The 23318-nt window shown below is 43.3% G+C and overlaps 1 protein-coding gene across 3 annotated transcripts; it reads right to left on the bottom strand.

Annotated features, from left to right (window-relative positions):
• Positions 1-1189: 1189 nt before the first annotated feature.
• Positions 1190-19280, bottom strand: PLEKHB1 (pleckstrin homology domain containing B1). Of its 3 annotated transcripts, none has more exons than XM_077299864.1 (7): positions 16468-16525; positions 11625-11679; positions 11373-11525; positions 9382-9484; positions 7589-7628; positions 4706-4787; positions 1190-3958 (listed from the first exon to the last, which is right to left on the bottom strand). In XM_077299864.1, exons 2-7 carry the CDS (start codon positions 11659-11661, stop codon positions 3825-3827), a joined length of 549 nt encoding a protein of 182 aa, XP_077155979.1. In that variant the 5' UTR covers positions 11662-11679; positions 16468-16525; the 3' UTR covers positions 1190-3824. The 3 variants fall into 3 exon arrangements, with proteins under 3 accessions (XP_077155979.1, XP_077155981.1, XP_077155980.1); XM_077299866.1 differs by lacking the exon at positions 16468-16525 and adding an exon at positions 19055-19280 and having other exon boundaries at positions 3330-3958; XM_077299865.1 differs by lacking the exon at positions 16468-16525 and adding an exon at positions 16368-16379 and having other exon boundaries at positions 3330-3958.
• Positions 19281-23318: the final 4038 nt, after the last annotated feature.

Genomic DNA, 23318 nt, shown 5'->3' with positions numbered 1-23318 from the left:
CAATCATCACCATGAAGACCAAGGAGAGCTCCAAACACCACCATGAAGACCAGGGAGATCTCCAAACACCTTAATCCAAAGGAGAATGAGTGGTCAGTAGTGTTGAGCGATACCTTCTGATATTTGAAAGTATCGGTATCGGATTGGATCGGCCGATATCCCAAAAATATCGGATATCGCCGATACCGATACCCGATACCAATACAAGTCAATGGGACACAAATATCGGAAGTGATCCTGGATGGTTCCCAGGGTCTGAAGGAGAGGAGACTCTCCTTCAGGCCCTGGGATCCATATTCATGTAAAAAATAAAGAATAAAAATAAAAAATATGGATATACTCACCCCTCCGATGGCACCTGGCTGTCACCGCTGCAAGTGTCTGCCTCTGTTCCTAAGAATGCAGAGTGAAGGACCTTCGATGACGTCGCGGCTTGTGTGTGATTGGTCGCGTGACCGCTCATGTGACCGCTCACGCGACCAATCACAAGCCGCGACGTCATCGCAGGTCCTACACTCACTGCATTCTTAGGAACGGAGGCAGACGCTTGCACCGGTGAGAGCCAGGGGCCGTCGGAGGGGTGAGTATATCCATATTTTTTATTCTTTATTTTTTACATGAATATGGATCCCTGGGCCTGAAGGAGAGTCTCCTCTCCTCCAGACCCTGAGAACCATACGCACCGCACACGCCTGGGAACTTATAGGAACTTCCGATTCCGATTTCCGATATCACAAAAATATCGGAACTCTGTATCGGAATTCCGATACAGCGAATATCGGCCGATACCCGATATTTGCAGTATCGGAATGCTCAACACTAGTGGTCAGATGTGAAGATCGCTGTTCACCAGAGGAAACATCTAACCTGAAGGAGATGGAGCAGTTTTGCCTTGAAGAAAGGGCAAAAATCCCAGTGGCCAGATGTGGAAAGTTCATAGAGACTTATCAATATGACTGCAGCTGGAATTGACGCAACAGGAGGCTCTACGAAGTACTGACTTTAGGGGGTGAATAGTTATGCACACTGAAGTTTCTAGTTATTTTGTCTTATTATTTGCTTCACAATAAAAAGAAAACCAAATGTCCACAGTTGTCGGCATGTTCTCTACATGAACTGATTCAAAACCTTAACAAACAAACAGTGGAACATGAAGTAGCAAAACATGAAAAATGCCAAGGGGGTGATTACTTTCTCAAGCTACTGTATTTATTTGAAAAGCATTTCCCTAATATTTTCTCATTATTATACATGATTGAAGGTTCATCCTGGGTGAATCTCTGCCCGGCTCTCGCAGCAATATGAAATATGAAGGATTTTCTAAGCATGGAGTTAACTCCACTCCTGACTGCACGTAAAGTCGATCGGTAGAGCAATCTCTAAAGAAATCTGCAGCCACCACTAGCGGGCGCTCCGTGTATACAGAGACACATGATAAGATCCTGTCTGCAGCCACCACTAGGGGGAGCTCACTGTATACAGAGATACATGATAAGATCTGTCTGCATCCACCACTAGGGGGAGCTCCCTATATACAGAGATACATGATAAGATTCTGTCTGCAGTCACCACTAGGGGGAGCTCCCTGTATACAGAGATACATGATAAGATCCTGTCTGCAGTCACCACTAGGGGGAGCTCACTGTATACAGAGAGATACATGATAAGATCCTGTCTGCAGTCACCACTAGGGGGAGCTCCCTGTATACAGAGATACATGATAAGATCCTGTCTGCAGTCACCACTAGGGGGAGCTCCCTGTATACAGAGATACATGATAAGATCCTGTCTGCAGTCACCACTAGGGGGAGCTCACTGTATACAGAGAGATACATGATAAGATCCTGTCTGCAGTCACCACTAGGGAGAGCTCCCTGTATACAGATACATGACAAGATTCTGTCTGCAGCCACCACTAGGGGAGCTCCCTGTATACAGAGATACATGATAAGATCCTGTCTGCAGTCACCACTAGGGGGAGCTCCCTGTATACAGAGATACATGATAAGATCCTGTCTGCAGTCACCACTAGGGGGAGCTCACTGTATACAGAGAGATACATGATAAGATCCTGTCTGCAGTCACCACTAGGGAGAGCTCCCTGTATACAGATACATGACAAGATTCTGTCTGCAGCCACCACTAGGGGAGCTCCCTGTATATAGATACATGATAAGATCCTGTCTGCAGTCACCACTAGGGGGAGCTCCCTGTTTACAGAGATACATGATAAGATTCTGTCTGCAGCCACCACTAGGGGGAGCTCCCTGTATACAGAGATACATGATAAGATCCTGTCTGCAGTCACCACTACGGGAAGCTCCCTGTATACAGAGACACATGATAAGATCCTGTCTGCAGTCACCACTAGGGGGAGCTCCCTGTGTATAGAGATACATGACAATATTCTGTCTGCAGCCACCACTAGGGGGAGCTCCCTGTATACAGAGATACATGATAAGATCCTGTCTGCAGTCACCACTAGGGGGAGCTCCCGGTATGCAGAAAAACATGATAAGATTCTGTCTGCAGCCACCACTAGGGGGAGCTCCCTGTTTACAGAGATACATGATAAGATTCTGTCTGCGGCCACCACTAGGGGGAGCTCCCTGTATACAGAGGTATATGATAAGATCCTGTCTGCAGTCACCACTAGGGGGAGCTCCCTGTATACAGAGATACATGATGAGATCCTGTCTGCAGCCACCACTAGGTGGAGCTCCCTGTATGCAGGAAAACATGATAAGATTCTGTCTGCAGCCACCACTAGGGGGAGCTCCCTGTCTACAGAGATACACGATAAGATCCTGTCTGCAGTCACCACTAGGGGGAGCTCCCTGTATACAGAGATACATGATAAGATCCAGTCTGCCGTCACCACTAGGGGGAGCTTCCTGTATACAGAGATACATGATAAGATCCTCTCTACAGCCACCACTAGGGGGAGCTCCCTGTATACAGAGATACATGATAAGATCCTGTCTGCAGTCACCACTAGGGGGAGCTCCCGGTATGCAGAAAAACATGATAAGATTCTGTCTGCAGCCACCACTAGGGGGAGCTCCCTGTATACAGAGATACATGATAAGATTCTGTCTGCGGCCACCACTAGGGGGAGCTCCCTGTATGCAGAGATACATGATAAGATCCTGTCTGCGGCCACCACTAGGGGGAGCTCCCTGTATACAGAGGTATATGATAAGATCCTGTCTGCAGTCACCACTAGGGGGAGCTCCCTGTATACAGAGATACATGATAAGATCCTCTCTACAGCCACCACTAGGGGAGCTCCCTGTATACAGAGATACATGATAAGATTCTGTCTGCAGCCACCACTAGGGGGAGCTCCCTGTATATAGAGATACATGATAACATCCTGTCTGCAGCCACCACTAGGGGGAGCTCCCTGTATACAGAGATACATGATAAGTTCCTGTCTGCAGTTTATCTTGAAATAGTACATGAGCAACACTGCCCCCAGTGGACATTTATATTTATAGCACCCACTACAGTCCTCACGCTCCAGTGTCTCTCACACGTGACATCAGTTTCTTTTATTTTAAAATTAAAGATTTACGTTCATCGTTTTCAAACCAATCTCGGTACCGATCCTTTAAATTGTTCTTAAAGCTGCAGTGAATATTTTATTCCTCCAACATGGTGTTGCCTAAAACGATTCAGTTTATAATCTAAAATGGATCATATCGAACGGGAAATAAATGACTGAATAATAAAGAGCGCCGGCGGGACACTCTACATAGCGGATCATGTCCTGGGCTCCTCGGCTCTCATGACCAGCCACGTCTCCTCTTCTGGCCGCGGCCCTAAAACCAGCAAGGCATCCAGATGAAGGAATTGAGGGCAGAGGAGACGAGGGCTCCAGACAGGAAGCCCACCGCCATGTGCTCCCCCAAAGTGCTGCGTCTGTCTCTGATGATAACGTGCGTCACACCGTGACCTGGGATAAGAAATAAAATCATCATCATGTGAAGATTGAGAGGCAAAAAAATAAATAAAAATATATCTGTCCCTTCCTGGTCCTGCGCACACAGCTGACGCTTTGTTACAATGTATAAGTCTAGATAATGGTTTCAATGTGTTAGATCATGGTGAATGTAATATTGTATTATGACCAGTAGATGGCAGCATATACCCATCCAGGAGACAATGAAGGACATTCATGTATCGGTTACATTTATTTATTTATTTTACTTGGAAACTGTCAATAAGCTGCTGTTGATGGATCTCGAGTTCACACCACATTCAGGACAATAGTCAATTCGAACCTATTCTCTACCTTCATTACATTAATTGCTTCAGTAATTAAAAATCTACCGTTTAGTGTATTCAGCTCCCATGCAGGCTTATGTGCCTCCAGTTTAGGCTGAGCCTGCAGTCACACTCGCTCCCCGTCTGTCACCTACTTCTCGCTTATCTGCCAAATTAAAAGGAAGGTGTAAGGGACAGGTGGTTTGGAGTATAACTGGTAGCATCAGCCCGCAGAGGAGCTGTATACACAAAACGAGAAACAGAATATCTAAGTCAGACTGTTGATGAAGTAATTGGATAAAAAGGTGATTAAAACCATTAATGGTAACCTGCTTGGTGACTGTTTCCTGAAAGAAACTATTTTGATTATTCAGGACTGGGCCCAAGAAATGACAGATGGATCAGAATCAGATTCCCAGGCCCATGTGAGACGTACCGTAGCCGGGGCCGTAGCAGCCGTGATGGGAGTTTACTGGAACCGTCTGGTAGCTGTCATCGTACGGATTATATACGTACACCTGGGGGAGAGCAGACACATATCACCGCCATCAGGGCTGGTTTTAGGCAAAGTGGGGCCCTAGGCAAAGTTTATAATGGGGCCCCAAATGCTAACCTATTGCACATCACACAGAAGCATTTCGGTTGTATTTACAAGCGCTGATCTCAGGCCGCTAAACGAGTGTGATCGACAATACTGAAGTTGTTCAACACTTGTTTCCCGGCCTCTTTCCACCAGCTGAGGAATAATGATGGGACAGAACGATCACTAATAGATCACTAACAGATCACCATACAGTATCATGTGTTCAGCAGCACATCTACAGTTTACACCCGCGATGTGCTGCTGAGAACAAGGATTCTTGTTCCAGCAAAAACAATCTGAATATGCAGCATTTTACTTGTTTAGTAAAATACACCCCATAGTCCTCCATATATTATAATGTGCTCCATAGTCCTCCATATAGTATAATACACTCCCTATAGTCCTCCATATATTAAAATACACTGCTCAGTCCTCCACATAGTATAATACACTCCTCATAGTCCTCCATATAGCATAATACACTCTTCATAGTGCTCCATATAGTATAATGCACCGCCATAGTCATCCATGTAGTACAATTCACTTCCCATAGTATAATGCTTCCCATAGTTCTTCATATAGTATAACGTATTCCCCATAGTCCTCGATACAGTATAATGAAGCTCACATATAGTATAATGCAGCCACCACCCCACAGAGTAATGTAACCCCCATATAATATAATGCAGCCCCCCTCATAGTTTAATGCAGCCCCCTCATAGAGTATGATGCAATCACCCCTCATAGAATATAAATATAATACAGCCCCCCCTAGAATATAATGTAGCCCCGAATAGAATAGAATACAGCCCACCTCCCCATAGAATATAATGCAGCCCCATCAAAGAGTATGATGCAATCATCCCTCATAAAATCTAATACAGCCCCCCACAGAATATAATACAGCCCACCTCCCCATAATATATAATGCAGCCCCCAATAGAATATAATGCAGCCCCCCATAGTATATAACACAGCCTCCCCCATAGAATATAATATAACCCCCTTAGTATATAACACAGCCTCCCTCATAGAATATAATATACCCCCACAATAGTATATAACACAGCCACATAGTATATAACATATAATATACCCCCATAGTATATAGCAAAGCCCGCATAGTATATAGCACAACCCGCATAGTATATAGCCCAGCCCGCATAATATAGCACAGCCCATGTAGTAGATACCACAGCCCACGTAGTATATAACAGCACACGTAGTTTATAACACAGCCCACAGAGTAGTACACAGCACAGCCCACAGAGTAGTATACGGCACAGCCCACACAATAGTATACAGCACACACAGCCCACACAGTAGTATACAGCACACACAGCCCACGTAGTAGTATACTGCACAGCCCTCCCCCCCCCTTGAGAATGGCCCCACAGTCCAGTTAAAAAAAAAAACACACTCCTCACCTCTCCTCGTGCCCGCGCTGCTCCCTGCTCCAGTCTCAGTGGCTGCCGCTACACTGCCCGGCACACAGTGAGTGCGCGATGATGTCATCGTGCACCTACAGTGTCAGAGGCAGAGCGGGGAATGATGGGAGAGGGAGCATCGTTAGATGCTCTCTCCTCCATCATTGGATTGAACTGTACCGGCGTCATAGACGCTGGTATAGTTGAATGCGGTGGCGCTGGCGGGGGGGGGGCGAGTTGGCGCTGGCGCCGCTGACAACGGCACAGTGTGCAGCGGCCCACTACTGGCACCGGCCCTTCTGGCATTTGCCAGAACTGCCCGATGGCCAGTCCGGTCCTGAGTGACATCATCACTCCTGGTGCCAGCGCACACTGCAGAGCAGCCTGTGCAGGATGCTGACGAGTGACAGTAGGTATCATTAATTTTTTTATATCACTTTTTTACATTGGAGTTTTGGTTGCTGTGCAGACTGCAGTGTGTGATTGGTGTGATAGTGCAGTTCAAAAAACTCACCAGTGAGCAGTGAAGGGTCTATATGGGAACACTTCTCCTGGGTGGCAGCACAGCTCCTGTACTGTATCCTGACAGGGGCTGCTGTGCAGCGTCAGCGGTCAGCGGTCACATAGGAAGGTCCTGCCGCTGAACAGCAGCTGCCAGCCCAGGACACTGTATACATTATAACCTGAAGCCTGCTGCACAGTGAGGATGGACGGCCATAGCAGAACAGGAGAACATGCAGAGCGCAGGTCAGGTCAGTATAACACGCCTGACTGCTTCTGCCTCCGGACATTACAATAGATAACACAAGGCAGTGCAGCGCAGATAAGACACAGACACACTTATGTCTGCCTCTTCTGCAAAGGGAAGCACTGCCTTGTGCTATTTGAATTGTAAGTAAGCTACATCGTGGAACCAGCAGGCAGCAGGGGGGCCCCTGGAGGAGTGGGGGCCCCAGGCAGCTGCCTGGTCTGCCTGTGCATAACGCCGGCCCTGACCGCCATATAGGACATTTTACATCACAACAGGCAGGAAATATGGACATGCAGAGAAATGAGTAACTTCTGACTCCTGGCAGCCACCACTAGAGGGAGCTCACAGCCTGCAGTGCTATTACTGAGTTATTGTGTGCAGTGAGCTCCCTCTAGTGGTGGCTGCAACAAAAGAGGATTTCAGCATTCAGTCTATACAGAGGTTGCAGGGAGTTGTGTATTTTACTGTATTCGATGTGCAGTAGACTGCCTCCGCAGGCTGCACAGACTTGTTTTTACATCTCTATGGGAATGAAGTACGTTCAGAAAATGCTCTTACCGGCTGGGATCCTGCGTCCAGCAACGCAAACTTCCAAGCGCTTAAAAAAAGATTAAAATAGAAGTCACATAACAGAAAAAATATACCGTAAAATACATCATAAAACTATTTATGTATATATTACGGTAGTATTTATGTGTCGATATGGTGGTACTTTTCTTCCTGCAGTATAGTGAGTACATTATGACGGTACAATTTATGTTTGAGGCATAGTGGTGCCATATATGTGTACAGTATGATAGTATTATTTATTTAATTACAGTGTGGCCTCGCTATTAATGTGTGCAGAATAGTGACACTATTAATGTGTAAATTATGGAGGTGCTGTTTGCGTTGTAGTGGTACTATATATGTACATTATGGCAGTACTATTAAAGTGTACAGAATGACAGCACTATTTATGTGTACAATATGGTAGCATTATTTGTGTACAGTAGAGAGATACTACTATATTGTACCCACAAATAGTGCTGCCACTGTATATAAATATACATAAATAATATATAAATATACAATGTACAATATAATAGCATTATTATTAATATGATACATCTGTCTTCAAGCCTGTAGAACTCTGAGTGCCTCTCTGGGTTATAATACAGGATGTAACTCAGGATCAGTAATGTAATGTATGTACACAGTGACTGCACCAGCAGAATAGTGAGTGCAGCTCTGGGGTATAATACAGGAGGTAACTCAGGATCAGTAATGTAATGTATGTACACAGTGACTGCACCAGCAGAATAGTGAGTGCAGCTCTGGGGTATAATACAGGATGTAACTCAGGATCAGCAATGTAATGTATGTACACAGTGACTGCACCAGCAGAATAGTGAGTGCAGCTCTGGGGTATAATACAGGAGGTAACTCAGGATCAGTAATGTAATGTATGTACACAGTGACTGCACCAGCAGAATAGTGAGTGCAGCTCTGGGGTATAATACAGGATGTAACTCAGGATCAGTAATGTAATGTATGTACACAGTGACTGCACCAGCAGAATAGTGAGTGCAGCTCTGGAGTATAATACAGGATGTAACTCAGGATCAGTAATGTAATGCATGTACACAGTGACTGCACCAGCAGAATAGTGAGTGCAGCTCTGGGGTATAATACAGGATGTAACTCAGGATCAGTAATGTAATGTATGTACACAGTGACTGCACCAGCAGAATAGTGAGTGCAGCTCTGGGGTATAATACAGGATGTAACTCAGGATCAGTAATGTAATGCATGTACACAGGGACTGCACCAGCAGAATAGTGAGTGCAGCTCTGGGGTATAATACAGGATGTAACTCAGGATCAGTAATGTGTGTACACAGTGACTGCACCAGCAGAATAGTGAGTGCAGCTCTGGGGTATAATACAGGAGGTAACTCAGGATCAGTAATGTAATGTATGTACACAGTGACTGCACCAGCAGAATAGTGAGTGCAGCTCTGGGGTATAATACAGGATGTAACTCAGGATCAGTAATGTAATGTATGTACACAGTGACTGCACCAGCAGAATAGTGAGTGCAGCTCTGGGGTATAATACAGGATGTAACTCAGGATCAGTAATGTAATGTATGTACACAGTGACTGCTAAGAATAGTGAGTGCAGCTCTGGGGTATAATACAGGAGGTAACTCAGGATAGGAAAACATTTTATTATTTTTGTCTGTCCAAAAAAATCCCATAAGAATCACATCAGGAATGGTAAGGAAACTGCTTGAAAGAAAAAGCATTAAGACAAATCATGTCATCTGACAACAAGGATGTTGCCCTCTATCTTGCCTCTGATACTCACACTGCGTCGTCCTCGCTCTCTGCGCACAGTAACAGCCTGCAGTGATCCCTCATATCTATTGTTAGTAATGATTCCTGGTTACTTCCGTCCGGAGGCGGAATATCTGCAGAGAAGACAAGACATTAATATATTACAGCCCTGATGGAAAAGAAATCTTACACAATACAAGGAATGTAATACTATGCGGAATATTATGCTGGTATAACCTAGGCATCTCCTGTATATAATTATATATCTACAGCTGGTATAACCCGGGCATCTCCAGTATATAATTATATATGTACAGCCGGTATAACCCGGGCATCTCCAGTATATAATTATATATGTACAGCCGGTATAACCCGGGCATCTCCAGTATATAATTATATATGTACAGCCGGTATAACCCGGGCATCTCCAGTATATAATTATATATGTACAGCTGGTATAACCCGGGCATCTCCAGTATATAATTATATATGTACAGCTGGTATAACCCGGGCATCTCCAGTATATAATTATATATGTACAGCTGGTATAACCCGGGCATCTCCAGTATATAATTATATATGTACAGCCGGTATAACCCGGGCATCTCCAGTATATAATTATATATGTACAGCTGGTATAACCCGGGCATCTCCAGTATATAATTATATATGTACAGCTGGTATAACCTAGGCATCTCCTGTATATAATTATATATGTATAGCTGGTATAACCTGGGCATCTCCAGTATATAATTATATATGTACAGCCGGTATAACCCGGGCATCTCCAGTATATAATTATATATGTACAGCTGGTATAACCCGGGCATCTCCAGTATATAATTATATATGTACAGCTGGTATAACCCGGGCATCTCCAGTATATAATTATATATGTACAGCTGGTATAACCCGGGCATCTCCAGTATATAATTATATATGTATAGCTGGTATAACCCGGGCATCTCCAGTATATAATTATATATCTACAGCTGGTATAACCCGGGCATCTCCAGTATATAATTATATATGTACAGCCGGTATAACCCGGGCATCTCCAGTATAACCTGGGTATCTCCTGTGTATAATTATATGGATCATACTGGTATAACCTGGGTACCTCCTGTGTATAATTATATGGACCATACTGGTATAACCTGGGCATCTCCTGTGTATAATTATATGGACCGTACTGGTATAACCTTGGCATCTCCTGTGTATAATTTTATGGACCATACTGGTATAACCTGGGCATCTCCTGTATATAATTATATATGTACAGCTGGTATAACCTGGGCATCTACTGTATATAATTATGTATGTACAGCCGGTATAACCTGGGCATCTACTGTATATAATTATATGGACCATACTGGTATAACCTGGGCATCGCCTATATATAATTATATGGACCGTACTGGTACAACCTGGGCATCTCCTGTATATAATTATATGGACCGTACTGGTATAACCTGGGCATCGCCTGTATATAATTATATATGTACAGCTGGTATAACCTGGCCATCTCCTGTATATAATTATATATGTACAGCTGGTATAACGTGGGCATCTCCTATATATAATTATATGGACCATACTGGTATAACTTGGGCATCTCCTGTGTATAATTATAAGGACCATGCTGGTATAACCTGGGCATCTCCTGTGTATAATTATATGGACCATGCTGGTATAACCTGGGCATCTCCTGTATATAATTATATGGACCATGCTGGTATAACTTGGGCATCTCCTGTGTATAATTATAAGGACCATGCTGGTATAACCTGGGCATCTCCTGTGTATAATTATATGGACCATGCTGGTATAACCTGGGCATCTCCTGTATATAATTATATATGTACAGCCGGTATAACCTGGACATCTACTGTATATAATTATATGGACCGTACTGGTATAACCTGGGCATCGCCTATATATAATTATATGGACCATGCTGGTATAACCTGGGCATCTCCTGTATATAATTATATGGACCGTACTGGTATAACCTGGGCTCACCTCCACACTCTTGCCCGGCCCTGACAGTCACACAGTTGTTTCTCAGTAGGATGCGCTCCTCCTTGCTTCGGCGGCTATCATCCGGGTAGTAGACCAGTGCGCCGTCCATCCAGAGGTCAAACCACTGCTTCTTCCATCGGCGCAAAACCGAACCTGGAGACAAATGTGGCGAATTCAGATTTTAGATCAGACTATTGATGCGCGGCCTCAGAGGACAAGGAGGAACATCCTGCACTAAGAGCCACCACTTACTTTGCCTCCAGAGCCACCCGCTCTTCACCAAAGCCATCTCCACCTGCGGGCTACCCTGCAGCAGACATCAAAGCAACTGATCAGATGTGTAAAGAGGCAGAAAAGCGCCCTTCATTTATATTATCAACAGCCCCACACTTTAAGAAAACACTTTAAGAAAAACTTTTAAAAACATCACATGAACCCTCTACTCCCCTGTTACTTACTTTTTTTACAGACAGATCAACAATCCCTGAACCCCCAAAGCTTTTTTGGGGTCTAGTCTTGTATTTAGCATTTACATTTACGGTCCAAGATATGAATTTATTTCATAATTTTTTTTCCAGATTCTGAATTTAGGATTTTTCTCTAGGATCACAATTTATATACAGGTCTGTTTATATCACCATTCACAATAGGTGATGTCACAGCTCACCTCCTCCTCCTGTACAATGACTGATAACACCTCTATATACAGTAGATAACACAGGATCCACCATTCACAATAGGTGATGTCACAGCTCACCTCCTCCTCCTCCTGTACAATGACTGATAACACCTCTATATACAGTAGATAACACAGGATCCACCATCACAGTAGGTGATGTCACAGCTCACCTCCTCCTCCACCTGTACAATGACTGATAACACCTCTATATACAGTAGAGAACACAGGATCCACCATTCACAATAAGTGATGTCACAGCTCACCTCCTCCTCCTGTACAATGACTAATAACACCTCTATATACAGTAGATAACACAGGATCCACCATTCAGAATAGGTGATATCACAGCTCACCTCCTCCTCCTGTACAGTGACTGATAACTCCTCTATATGCAGTAGAATACACAGGATCCACCATTCACAATAGGTGATGTCACAGCTCACCTCCTCCTGTACAATGACTGATAACACCTTTGTATACGGTAGATAACAGGAGCCACCATACACAATAGGTGATATCACAGCTCACCTCCTCCTCCTGTACAATGACTGATAACACCTCTGTATACGGTAGATAACAGGAGCCACCATTCACAATAGGTGATGTCACAGCTCACCTCCTCCTCCTGTACAATGACTGATAACACCTCTATATACAGTAGATAACACAGGATCCACCATTCACAATAGGTGATGTCACAGCTCACCTCCTCCTCCTGTACAATGACTGATAACACCTCTATATACAGTAGATAACACAGGATCCACCATTCACAATAGGTGATATCACAGCTCACCTCCTCCTCCTGTACAATGACTGATAACACCTCTGTATACGGTAGATAACAGGAGCCACCATACACAATAGGTGATATCACAGCTCACCTCCTCCTCCTGTATAATGACTGATAACACCTCTATATACAGTAGATTACACAGGATCCACCATACATAATAGGCCTTCTCTATAATGACCAGAAGCAGAATAATACGAGATATATATATACTCTCCATCAGAACGAGTTCACTGACTGATTCTCAGTTAACTCTTTCTGCAGCCAGCAATGTGCAGGCAAACAAAGAGTCTATAAACGACAACTGGTGCAAAATCCTTAATAAAATCACATTAATTAATAGAAAAAGGAGTGTTATCATCACTTATCCAGCCGGTCATTATTGATCTAAACCTAAAAGAAGAAAGATTGGACCGGAAAAAATAGTCGTCCCAGACTGAACCCGAGAGAACCTGAATCTTCCGCTCACAGTTTTATTTACTTCTCTCTCACATGAAGCAGAACACACAGAAAAATGTGACAGCCAAAAACAACATGTGATCAAAGAGCGATCACAATCACAATCTGACCTAATGGTTTGTTACAATGTATCAGTGCAGGTAAAACATATGAGCCCGGAGCCCACAGAGGATTGTCTGTCTGGGTGCAACTGTGGCGGACCCTCAGCAGTGACCAGCATTACTTCTGTACAGGCTTTTAGCTTCTCTATGGGGGTCTAAGTCAGTGACGTAACCACACTTTGATGGGACCCAGTGCAAGATTTGGACCAGGGTCCCCGATATATCTATATATATCCTCATAGTATAAGAGAGGTATGCGGCACTCACCATAGCACGTTCCCAGAAAGTCCTTCATTGCATGTGGTTGGTGCAGGACTTTCATCCTAGATGGTCAGGTGCAGATATGTGCAGAGGTCTGCGGAGCGAGAAGGATGACGGCTCCGGGTGATGGAAGTCCTGGAACAACTACATGCAATAACGGACTTTCTGGGAACACGCGATGGTGAGTGCCGCATACTGTGTGTATATGCAGAGCACCGTTAATCCTAGCACTTCACTGCATAAGCTCCACTATCTGGCTCATCTCCTGCAGACAAAAGGGTTTGAAGGAATAGTACGCTGGTGCCGCTAGCCACCTATTCTCTGGACTTTAAATCTATATATATATCTTCTAACCTGGTATATATATCCCTCATTATGGTATATGTTCCCCATCATGATATACAGCTCTGGCAAAAATTAAGAAACCACTGCAAAATGTTCAGTTTGTCTGATTTTTCTCTTTATATTTTTCAGTAAAATGTAAATTGTTCTTTTATTCTATAAACTACTGACAACATGTCTCCGAAATTCCCAGCAATAAACTTTGTATTTTGTTTCTGACAAAGAAAAATGGTTAAAATTAAAAAAACACAACAGGGCTTTCAGACCTCAAATAATGCAAAGAAAATAAGTTCATAATCATTTGGAAACAACAATCCTAGTGTTTAACTCAAGAAGAGATCAGAGATCAATATTTGGTGGAATAACCATGATTTGTAATCCCAGCTTTCCTGCGTCTTGGCAGCTTTCCTCCAGTCTATCACTCTGCTCCTGGTACAATATTGTCAGCCGTTCTTCTTTGTTTGATGGCTTGTGACGATCCGTCTTCCTCCTGATTACATTCCAGAGGTTTTCAGTGGGGTTCAGGTCTGGAGATTGGGCGGCCGATGTGATGTGGTGGTCTCTTAGATAATATACAGCTCTGGCAAAAATTATCTGTCTATCTATTTATTATCTATCTATCTATCTATCTATCTATCTATCTATCTATCTATCTATTATCTGTCTATTATCTATCTATCCGATATCTATCTATCTATCTATCTATCTATCTATCTATCATCTATCTATCATCTATCTATCTATCTATCTATCTCTTATCTATCTATCATCTATCATCTATTATCTGTCTATTATCTATCTATCTATCCGATATCTATCTATCTATCTATCTATCTATCTATCTATCTATCATCTATTATCTGTCTATTATCTATCTATCTATCTATCTATCTATCTATCCGATATCTATCTATCTATCTATCTATCTATCTATCTATCTATCTATCTATCTATCCATCTATCTATTATCTACCTATCTATCTATCTATCTATCTATCTATCCATCTATCTATTATCTACCTATCTATCTATCTATCTATCTATCTATCTATCTATCTATCTATCTATCTATCTATCCATCTATCTATTATCTACCTATCTATCTATCTATCTATCTATCTATCCATCTATCTATCTATCTATCTATCTATTATCTATCTATCTATCTATCTATCTATCTATCTATCTATCTATCATCTATTATCTATTTATCTATTATCTATCTATTATCTGTCCATCTTTCTATCTCTTATCTATCTATCTCTTATCTAGCTATCTATTTATTATCTATCATCTATCTATTATCTATCTATCTATCTATCTATCTATCTTATCTTCTAACCTGGTATATATGTCCCTCATTATGGTATATGGCCCCTATCCTGATATATGGCCCCACTTGTTCAATAAACAGAAAAGAAAACCAATAACCCATCCTACTCACCTTCCCTCCGCTGGCACACTATGCGTCGTCCACTTCTGAAGCGTTGGCTGACATCGGGGTGTGACGAGAGCGCATTACATCACTGCCATGCACCCCCTTCACCCGCACGTTGACATCATCTGGCCTCTGATTGGCCGGTAGCGTGGTGTACAGACCTGATGGGTCTGTATGCAGCGATACACTTCCAGCTGAAGTAGGGGATGGCGTCAGCAGGCTGCTCATTAGCCGGACCCGGTCCTGGCGCTAACCGCTGCAGGCTTGGTCTTTACGCCTCTGGTCTACGGGGTAACATTTCTCCTTGTGGGGAGCAACAATCCACACCTGGCATGTCAGAGTGAGGAGACTTATAAGCCATGGATGCTCCTCCGGTAAATCATTTGGATTTTATCCTAAGTCATATTGCAAGGCTCGTTAAAGAGTCGCTACTGATTTTTAGAATGCTTCCAATAGGTGACGCTACCTTCTGTCTGTAAATACCAATGTTCCTGTTCACTTCCAGCAAGCAGAGATTTTGAACATGGTGAGGAATTGAAACACAAAGTTTTATAAATTTCTGGGGAAATCTTTAAAATACTCACGACCTCAACTTCTTACAAGAGTATGCTGAGAATTGTTGTTCTCCTCCCTTGAACTTCAGATTCATGTATTATACTTTGTGCTACAAATGTATTTAAAGGGACGGTAATCCCCAATTCAGCCTCTTATAGCTGTGCCGAAGTGGCTGATGTTAATGTTTCTACCGGCAACGGAACTATTTGATATAAAGCAGCCTGGAGTGACTGATAACAGAGAACAATAAATTACATTCCCCTACATTGCAAATAGCTAAAAAATCCTCTGCAACTGTAGTGTCCCTTTAAGGCAGTTGCAGAGCACAGACCCCTTTAATAGGGCTCCCTGCACCCGCAGCCCCTACCTGTGCTCCGCAGCCCCTACCTGTGCTCCGCAGCCCCTACCTGTGCTCCGCAGCCCCTACCTGTGCTCCGCAGCCCCTACCTGTGCTCCGCAGCCCCTACCTGTGCTCCGCAGCCTCTTGTCTTCTCTGCGTCTTTGCTCTCTATGCTGTGTCTGGGATTTTTAAATACTAAAGCTTCAGGTAGGATTAAGCAGTGCATGATGGGAGCTGTAGTCCACACCTTGTAGCAGGTAATCTGAAGAACATGTAGTGTTCAAGCCTCTGGACTACAACTCCCATCATGCAGTGGGGAACAGTTCTGATCTGTTCGAGAAGAGGCAGCAGCCATCCAGTGACACTTGTGTAAACTGGGAGCAGATCTGATCCTCTTATCCAGCGTGTAATCTATGGAGAGATTAATGCCGGTATATAACTGCTGGGGACTAAAAATACCACAATGCCCTTCCAGACTCACTTAGAAAAAACTTACTTACATTTTACTGGGAGTGTGGAAGGAACGGCTAATGGGGATCACACTGGCGCTAAAATAACATCAAATGTACAGCGCAGCTGTTACTAAATGTATAGTAAGGGTTGTACAGAATAGGGAAAACAGCACTCCAGAGCTGCACTCACTATTCTGCTGGTGCAGTCACTGTGTACATACATTACATTACTGATCCTGAGTTACATCCTGTATTATACCCCAGAGCTGCACTCACTATTCTACTGGTGCAGTCACTGTGTACATACATTACATTACTGATCCTGAGTTACATCCTGTATTATACTCCAGAGCTGCACTCACTATTCTGCTGGTGTAGTCACTGTGTACATACATTACATTACTGATCCTGAGTTACCTCCTGTATTATACTCCAGAGCTGCACTCACTATTCTGCTGGTGTAGTCACTGTGTACATACATTACATTACTGATCCTGAGTTACATCCTGTATTATACTCCAGAGCTGCACTCACTATTCTGCTGGTGTAGTCACTGTGTACATACATTACATTACTGATCCTGAGTTACCTCCTGTATTATACCCCAGAGCTGCACTCACTATTCTGCTGGTGCAGTCACTGTGTACATATATTACATTACTGATCCTGAGTTACATCCTGTATTATACCCCAGAGCTGCACTCACTATTCTGCTGGTGCAGTCACTGTGTACATACATTACATTACTGATCCTGAGTTACCTCCTGTATTATACTCCAGAGCTGCACTCACTATTCTGCTGGGGCAGTAACTGTGTACATACATTACATTACTGATCCTGAGTTACATATCCTGTATAATACTCCAGAGCTGCACTCACTATTCTGCTGGAGCAGTCACTGTGTACATTCATTACATTACTGATCCTGAGTTACCTCCTGTATTATACTCCAGAGCTGCACTCACTATTCTGCTGGTGCAGTCACTGTGTACATACATTACATTACTGATCCTGAGTTACATCCTGTATTATACTCCAGAGCTGGACTCACTATTCTGCTGGTGTTGTCACTGTGTACATACATTACATTACTGATCCTGAGTTACATCCTGTATTATACTCCAGAGCTGCATTCACTATTCTGCTGGTGCAGTCACTGTGTACATACATTACTTTACTGATCCTGAGTTACATCCTGTATTATACTCCAGAGCTGCACCCACTATTTTGCTGGTGCAGTCACTGTGTACATACATTACATTACTGATCCTGAGTTACCTCCTGTATTATACTCCAGAGCTGCGCTCACTATTCTGCTGGTGCAGTCACTGTGTACATACATTACATTACTGATCCTGAGTTACATCCTGTATTATAAACCAGAGCTGCACTCACTATTCTGCTGGTGCAGTCACTGTGTACATACATTACATTACTGATCCTGAGTTACATCCTGTATTATACTCCAGAGCTGCACTCACTATTCTGCTGGTGAGGTCACTGTGTACATACATTACATTACTGATCCTGAGTTACATCCTGTATTATACTCCAGAGCTGCACTCACTATTCTGCTGGTGCAGTCACTGTGTACATACATTACATTACTGATCCTGAGTTACCTCCTGTATTATACTCCAGAGCTGCACTCACTATTCTGCTGGTGCAGTCACTGTGTACATACATTACATTACTGATCCTGAGTTACATCCTGTATTATACCCCAGAGCTGCACTCACTATTCTGCTGGTGCAGTCGCTGTGTACATACATTACATTACTGATCCTGAGTTACATATCCTGTATTATACTCCAGAGCTGCGCTCACTATTCTGCTGGTGCAGTCACTGTCTACATACTTTACATTACTGATCCTGAGATACTTCCTGTATTATACTCCACAGCTGCACTCACTATTCTGCTGGTGCAATCACTGTGTACATACATTGCATTACTGATCCTGAGTTACATCCTGTATTATACCCCAGAGCTGCACTCACTATTCTGCTGGTGCAGTCACTGTGTACATACATTACATTACTGATCCTGAGTTACATCCTGTATTATACTCCAGAGCTGCACTCACTATTCTGCTGGTGCAGTCACTGTGTACATACATTACATTACTGATCCTGAGTTACATATCCTGTATAATACTCCAGAGCTGCACTCACTATTCTGCTGGTGCAGTCACTGTGTACATACATTACATTAGGGATTTGGCTGATGATCAGGAACTGCTGATGTACAAATGGGACTTACGTGTGAGATATAAATACAGTCGGGTAAAGCAGAGATTACATCCAGTCTTGGAGCCAATCATTGGTGCAGTAATAGGTGGATATTAATAGACGGCTGCAGTCTTCGTCCCACTATCTTCCACAGCGCGGCATTGTGCAATCTCTGTTTATGCAGCCGACACCTGGCGCTTTTTGTCATTATATTTGCATTCATTCTGCATTTGTTTTATACCTGATTAAAATGCAAAGAAAAAAAAAACAATAATATAATGATAATAATGATGCATAGGAAGTCTAAGATAAAAACAAAAGCCGGTCAAGCTCCAAACCAGAAAAGGAGCAAAGAGAAGCCCCTACTGTCATACAATGCCCATACTATACTGCCATTACATGTCCACATACTACTGTCATACAATACCCATACCATACTGCCATTACATGTCCACATACTACTATCATACAATGCCCATACTATACTGCCATTACATGTCCACATACTACTATCATACAATGCCCATACTATACTGCCATTACATGTCCACATACTACTGTCATACAATACCCATACCATACTGCCATTACATGTCCACATACTACTATCATACAATGCCCATACTATACTGCCATTACATGTCCACATACTACTGTCATACAATGTCCATACTATACTGCCATTACATGTCCACATACTACTATCATACAATACCCATACCATACTGCCATTACATGTCCACATACTACTATCATACAATGCCCATACTATACTGCCATTACATGTCCACATACTACTGTCATACAATGTCCATACTATACTGCCATTACATGTCCACATACTACTATCATACAATGCCCATACTATACTGCCATTATATGTCCACATACTACTGTCATACAATGCCCATACTATACTGCCATTACATGTCCACATACTACTGTCATACAATACCCATGCTATACTGCCATTACATGTCCACATACTATTATCATACAATGCCCATACTATACTGGCATTACATGTCCACATACCACTATCATACAATGCTCATACTATACTGCCATTACATGTCCACATACTACTATCATACAATGCCCATACTATACTGCCATTACATGTCCACATACTACTATCATACAATGCCCATACTATACTGCCATTACATGTCCACATACTACTATCATACACAGCTCATACTATACTGCCATTACGTGTCCACATACTACTATCATACAATGCCCATACTATACTGCCATTACATGTCCACATACTACTATCATACAATGCCCATACTATACTGCCATTACGTGTCCACAGACTACTATCATACAATGCTCATACTATACTGCCATTACGTGTCCACATACTACTATCATACAATGCCCATACTATACTGCCATTACATGTCCACATACTACTATCATACAATGCCCATACTATACTGCCATTACGTGTCCACATACTACTGTCATACAATGCCCATACTATACTGCCATTACGTGTCCACACACTACTATCATACAATGCCCATACTATACTGCCATTACGTGTCCACACACTACTATCATACAATGCCCATACTATACTGCCATTACATGTCCACATACTACTGTCATACAATGCCCATACTATACTGCCATTACGTGTCCACACACTACTATCATACAATGCCCATACTATACTGCCATTACATGTCCACATACTACTATCATACAATGCCCATACTATACTGCCATTACGTGTCCACATACTACTGTCATACAATGCCCATACTATACTGCCATTACGTGTCCACACACTACTATCATACAATGCCCATACTATACTGCCATTACGTGTCCACACACTACTATCATACAATGCCCATACTATACTGCCATTACATGTCCACATACTACTGTCATACAATGCCCATACTATACTGCCATTACGTGTCCACACACTACTATCATACAATGCCCATACTATACTGCGATTAAATGTCCACATACTGATACAATGTTCATACTATACTGCCATTACATGTCCACATACTACTGTCATACAATGCCCATACTATACTGCCATTACAGGTCCACATACTAATGATACAATGCCCATACTATACTGCCATTACATGTCCACATAGAACTTACATACAATGCCCATATTATACTGCCATTACATGTCCACATACTACTGTCATACAATGCCCATACTATACTGCCATTACATGTCCACATACCACTATCATACAATGCTCATACTATACTGCCATTACATGTCCACATACTACTATCATACAATGCCCATACTATACTGCGATTAAATGTCCACATACTGATACAATGTTCATACTATACTGCCATTACATGTCCACATACTACTGTCATACAATGCTCATATTATACTGCCATTACATGTCCACATACTACTGTCATACAATGCCTATACTATACTGCCATTACAGGTCCACATACTACTGTCATACAATGCTCATACTATACTGCCATTACATGTCCACATACTACTGTCATACAATGCCCATACTATACTGCGATTAAATGTCCACATACTGATACAATGTTCATACTATACTGCCATTACATGTCCACATACTACTGTCATACAATGCTCATATTATACTGCCATTACATGTCCACATACTACTGTCATACAATGCCTATACTATACTGCCATTACAGGTCCACATACTACTGTCATATAATGCCCATACTACACTGCTATTACAGGTCCACATACTACTGATACAATGCCCATACTATACTGCCATTATAGGTCCACATACTACTGATACAATGTCCATACTACACTGCTATTACAGGTTCACATACTACTGTCAAACAATGCCCATACTATACTGCTATTACATGTCCACATACTACTGTCAAACAATGCCCATACTGTACTGCCATTACATGTCCACATACTACTATCATACAATGCCCATACTATACTTCCATTACATGTCCACATACTACTATCATACAATGCCCATACTGGAGTGCCCCCACACCGCCGCAGGGCCGAGGGGTACCCGGAGCCGGGCCTCTAGTTCTCAGTCTCGGGGTCGTCACGGTGGCTAGACCCGGTCCGTGGCCCTGTCCGTCAGTGGGGGACGTCCGGTGTAATAGGTGGTAGTAATGGTAGCGATGTAGCGGTGCAGTTGTGGGGTGTAAGTCGCGGTAAATAACGAGGACACCAGGTTGCAGTCTCTTTACCTCTTTACTGGAGATCTCTGAGTCCTCAGTCCAGAATACGGTTCACCAGGCTGCGCAAGTCCGGCCGGTCCAATGGCACCTCCAGAGTTCTCCTCTCAGGTGGAAATCTGTGCCTTCCTTCTAGCGCTATGTGTTGTAGTCCTTCCCTGCTGTGCTCACGGAAAGTAACCCCACAACGGTTGTGTCTGTTTCTTAAGTTCCCTCACAACTCGATTTGATGTTCCTCTGTAATCCACCCCTTCCCTGTATTCAGGTTGGAATGGCACCCGTTTGTCAGGTAGGCCTGGAGTTCTTCCGGGACCCTAGAGTCGCCCCTCTCCCGCAATTGCCCCCCAAGACTTCATAGGTGATATGTGGTAGACAGCCCGCCTGAGACCGACTGCCCTGCCGCTGTTTGGAGTATGGCTTGAAGCTGTATTCTAATCCACTCCCTCGGCGTTCCGGCCACCGGTATTGCGCCTCAGCAAGGTGCTGCCTCTTTCAACAAAACCCCTGCTGGTATTCTCCTTCTGCTTGATCTCGTTTCTCACTCAGCACAATCTGTCTCGCTTCTAGTCCTTTCTTGGGCACCGCCGCTATGCTGAGCAGGCACGGTCCCGTTACGTTCTTTCAATGCCAAGCCTCTGCCAGGATCCCACCCCTGGCAGAGACCCTACAGTCTCTCCCTTCACAACACCCCCTGCCACAGGGTGTTGCTCCGTTCAATCCCGTCAGCGTTCTCTTCTAACTTCCTGCCTGACCCCCAGTTTTCCCACTATGGTGGGGAGTGGCCTAATGAATAGCACCCTTAGCTCCCCCCGGAGGCCCAGCTGTGAAACATATTGGTGTCTGTGATACCTGATTGGAGGAACTCCTTCGGTGCCATCGAACGTACCATGGCTCCCCTTAGTGGCGGAGCCACAGTACTGCAACGACCAGGACCCTGGGGCGCTGCACATACTATACTGCCATTACATGTCCACATACTACTATCATACAATACCCATACTATACTGCCATTACATGTCCACATACTACTGTCATACAATGCTCTTAGTATACTGCCATTACATGTATACATACTACTGTCA

Source organism: Ranitomeya variabilis, chromosome 3 (genome assembly GCF_051348905.1).
Source record: "Ranitomeya variabilis isolate aRanVar5 chromosome 3, aRanVar5.hap1, whole genome shotgun sequence".
NCBI lineage: Eukaryota > Metazoa > Chordata > Amphibia > Anura > Dendrobatidae > Ranitomeya > Ranitomeya variabilis.
The sequence above is the reverse complement of the archived record's forward strand: the minus strand, read 5'-3'. Positions and strand labels throughout refer to the sequence as shown.

Bases quoted from the DNA above. Each gene is read 5' to 3' on its own strand.
- PLEKHB1 (XM_077299866.1), bottom strand. From the start codon at position 11,661: ATGGCTTTGGTGAAGAGCGGGTGGCTCTGGAGGCAAA. The intron at 7,629-9,381 runs GTGAGTATCAGA...TCTTTTTTTAAG, and splicing joins GAGAGCGAGGACGACGCAGT to CGCTTGGAAGTTTGCGTTGC. The intron at 3,959-4,705 runs GTACGTCTCACA...TTCTTATCCCAG, and splicing joins CTGCTACGGCCCCGGCTACG to GTCACGGTGTGACGCACGTT.